Source organism: Alligator sinensis, unplaced genomic scaffold, assembly GCF_000455745.1.
Source record: "Alligator sinensis unplaced genomic scaffold, ASM45574v1 scaffold934_1, whole genome shotgun sequence".
Taxonomy (NCBI): Eukaryota; Metazoa; Chordata; order Crocodylia; family Alligatoridae; genus Alligator; species Alligator sinensis.
Window position 1 is genome coordinate 294,840 of NW_005843134.1, and position 4,000 is coordinate 298,839.

A 4,000-nucleotide genomic window follows, 5' to 3' on the forward strand; every position below is an offset into this window, starting at 1 on the left:
ATAAATCCACCATGGACAACATGATCTTCACCCCCCGCCCCCCCTCCTGAGGCTGCATGTTGCAGCCCAAAACTGATGCCCCTGGCAGGTTGTAGACCAAAACCAAGGTTGCAGCCCAAAACTGATCCCCCTGGCAGGTTTTAGCTCAAAACTGATCCCCCTGGCAGGTTGCAGCCCAGAACTGATTCCCCTGGCAGCAGGAGCTAGGTCTTAATGAAATCAAGTGAAAAGGTGGATCAGCCAGTGCCTCTGCTGTGCACACTGGAGAGCATTGCAAAGTCAGTGTGTAAGAGGACTGTGGATACCTTGGATGGTTTGTCTTTTACTAGTTTTAAATATGGCTTCTCATCTGCCAGGATCAGATCATTGCATAAATGCCCTGGGGTGGGGGAAGGTGCAAGGATATGTATTCCTTGTGCATATTTCTTAGTAAAAAATAGAAGCAGTAATAATATAGTAGCAAAGGATATTTGATCCTTTTCATCAGGCAAAATGCAACTTAGGATGCTTGCTATATGAAAATATGCTTTGAATGCATGCACTGAAGTGGCTATTACTTGTAGCCATTTTTCTGCGTTCTTTGGAAGCCCTAAATGGCCTTATGCTGCAAACATTCTCTTTGGTAAGAAGCCCTTCATCCCCCATGTTTGCCATGTCCTTCAGTGGTATACAACGAGACTGTTTGTTTAAAGGTTTTCAGGGTTGGCCCTTCACATTTCAAAAACTTGTCACAAAACATACTATACTGCTGGTTAAAAGAATAGGTTTAGTGAGGTCAAAATTGGGAGACAAAATTCATTTAGTTTTCAAATGCAAAGAGAAGAATAGGAATCATGACATTTTCTCCTAGGAAGTCCAAACAACTTGATCCCAAGCAAATGTAAGTTAGTGGGAGTATCTGCATTAACTTCAGTGGACTTGTATCTTTAGATGGCAAATAAAGCCATTTAAGGTATGTTTAAATATGTTAGACCTTGTGCCTGCAGTGTTGTCTCCTACATTTTCAGTGATTGTTCCAGTTCACACGCTTAAATGTTTAAAATAAAACTGTTCAAGCTTCAATGAGATCTAACTAATATAATCTCCAGGTTAGTTTAATATATTAATGTCCCTATGTTTGAAGTTTGAACATGATATATTAAGTAACAAATAATAAAGGTAAGGAATAATTTTAGGGGTCTCCATTAACACAATCATTTATTCATTTTATGCAGCATTTGGAGACAGTTTTTGGCTTCTGCTGAAATTATTTGTTAGCTACTGAGAGGGCCCAGAGGTGACTTCATAGTGGCATGAAATGGTCTGATTATTAATGGATTTTTATCCACACAACTTTGTTCCCATATAGAATATATTTTTCTATTGAAACAAACATTTTGTTGCTGGAGCAGCTTACTTTGCACTGTATGCAGTATGATCACATTGCATTGTTTATTGTTAGAAAAATGATTGATTGCAATATATTAACTCATTTATTTAATTATGTACAATAAAACACCTTTTAAAGAGTAATGTTTCTAATAAAGTGTTGTTAGAGTAATATTAATAAAATCATTTCTCTTCTTAAAGCATGAATGACGAGTATACACCTGATGAATTGTAAAAGTTTGTGATTGTAGAGAAGCATGTCAAAGACCCCTTAACTTTAAAATCAAGAAAAAATATGAAGGAACTGTCTGTCTGAATTTTTGGGCCACAGCATCCCACGGAGAATACAAAATGGCTTTTTGTAAAAGCACTGCTGCTAGTATCCTTGAAGAATGGTGTTTGAAGGAACCACTGTTAGGTTGTAAGAGGCATCAGAATGTCAGAAAAAAATTGAGACTGATACGAATAATAGGGCTTTTTATGAGTATAATGGCCATTAGCACTTTCTCTCTTTCAATTAGTGCCTTTTTCAAGGTGGAACCATATAGCACTGAGAGAGCCAGCAGTCTAGGGAGCCAAAAGTCAATACATGGGAAACAAAGAACTCTATTGGATTTCAAGGAGCAGAATCAAAATAGCACAATAGCTTCACCTGTTTCTATGAAATATGAAACTGGGCATGACAATGCAACAAAAGAACACTCCAAGGGAGAGTACCCCAAAGACCTTTTTTCTCTTCAGGAAAGAAGAAGGGGCGCAGTCGTTCTCCATATCATTGGAATGATTTACATGTTCATAGCTTTAGCTATAGTCTGTGATGAGTTCTTTGTTCCTTCGTTGACTGTCATCACTGAAAAGTTGGACATATCAGATGATGTAGCTGGGGCAACATTCATGGCTGCTGGGGGTTCGGCCCCTGAACTCTTCACCTCTTTGATAGGAGTCTTCATAGCCCACAGTAATGTTGGCATTGGAACAATAGTAGGCTCTGCAGTATTCAACATCCTGTTTGTCATTGGAATGTGTGCTATATTTTCTCGAGAGATCTTGAATCTTACCTGGTGGCCACTCTTTCGGGATGTGACTTTTTATATCATTGACTTGCTCTTGCTAATCACATTTTTTCTGGATAATTCAATCAAGTGGTGGGAAAGCTTAATACTGCTATCAGCTTATTTTTGCTACGTGACTTTCATGAAATTCAATGTTCAAGTGGAAGAATGGGTGAAAAAAATGCTAAGCAGGAATAAAGTTGAGAAGGTAACAGCAGCAGAATCTGAAGGAAAGGTTTGTTATTTTTAATATGTATGCATCATTATATTTTAAAAAAATTAAATTGTGTATTTTAATATTTAATATGCCTATACATTTGTAACACTACTATACCTTAGAAATCCCTTAATGTGACATTAAGATTTCTGTTTTAAATTAAACCAGTCTATACATCAATTGGAACATAAAATATGACAACTTTTAGGAGATCAGTTATTAATTTCCATAATAATCCAAACTTCAGTAGTTGCTATTACATCTACCCATGCCAGCATTTACCACACAGTGAGGATTGAGAAACTACAGCTTTTAATTTTATTCTCAAATTAGTCAGTAGCTGTGTTAATTATGCAATCTGTTGGCCAGAACAAGTAAACGTACAAAGCCTGTTATACAAAAATGTTTCTTATGTGAATTGGTATGTATAAGTGGAAGGACACATTTTTGTTTTTTTATAGTGACTTTGGGTCGCTAATCTCTCTGTCACATGGATGCTTGCTCTCTGAGCAATGGAGGGTAGACATGCAGCAGAGGTGGTATTTGGTCTTTGGTGACAAAATTGTCTCATTTTCATTGTACTTTTTGTTCACAGATCCCTTCTACCCATTGTGAAAGTGCCAGATAATAATTCTATATTATATAATTTTATAAATCAGCACTATATACAATATAAAATATATGGAATTATAAAGTATATTCAGAAGCAACTATTAGAACTTCTTTTGTTTGTAACACAAAGTCATCCTTTTCTCTAGAGTATGTAATAGTCAGATAACTTTTGAATCATGGAAATTAAATAAGGATATATTTAGGAAACTTGTTTTTAAGTTTGTCTTGCAAAATTTTGGTTTATTCAAGACGTGGTAGGTAATTCTGCTATTCCCCTGTGTCAACCCTACTTCTGAACGTGCAATGCCATGATAAGCTGTAAGTGGGCAGTGCAGAAAACTGTCATCTGTGGCATTTATCTTTAAGACTCAGTGTTGTAACCTGACAGCAGATGAACAAAGTTCTGAGAGCTCTACATAAAGAATCAAAAAGCTTGAGAGCTTAGGTGGCTTAATGACAAATCTCAATCTTAATGGAATGAAAAATCTATATGTTCACAGTCAGAGGAAAAGACCTTGAGGTGAAGTAAGTATTTACTTTGATTATCAGCCCTCTGTTAAAAGGCTTCAAGGAACTTACTGTAGACTAAAAAAGGAAATTCACCCCATGCAAAGAACACACATAATTAAAACTAAAAAGAGGGCTGAGTGGTATTAGAGCAGGGATGCTTAACCAGGGATTCTCCTGGGGTGCTTTTGGATCCTTTCAAGAATGTTGCAGGGTGCCACACAACATTAACACTGTTAGGTGT

At 36.7% G+C, this 4,000-nt stretch overlaps 1 protein-coding gene across 1 annotated transcript in view; it reads left to right on the plus strand.

Annotated features, from left to right (window-relative positions):
• Nucleotides 1–3,407, plus strand: part of LOC102387816 (sodium/potassium/calcium exchanger 2-like) — a 4,056-nt gene extending 649 nt beyond the window's left edge. Inside the window, exons 2-3 of the mRNA XM_025193936.1 lie at nt 1,570–2,655; nt 3,233–3,407. Of these exons, the coding sequence (XP_025049721.1) occupies nt 1,720–2,655; nt 3,233–3,265 (969 nt within the window). The 5' untranslated portion in view covers nt 1,570–1,719 and the 3' untranslated portion in view covers nt 3,266–3,407. The remainder of the gene's footprint in view (nt 1–1,569; nt 2,656–3,232) is intronic.
• The last annotated feature ends 593 nt before the right edge of the window (nt 3,408–4,000 follow it).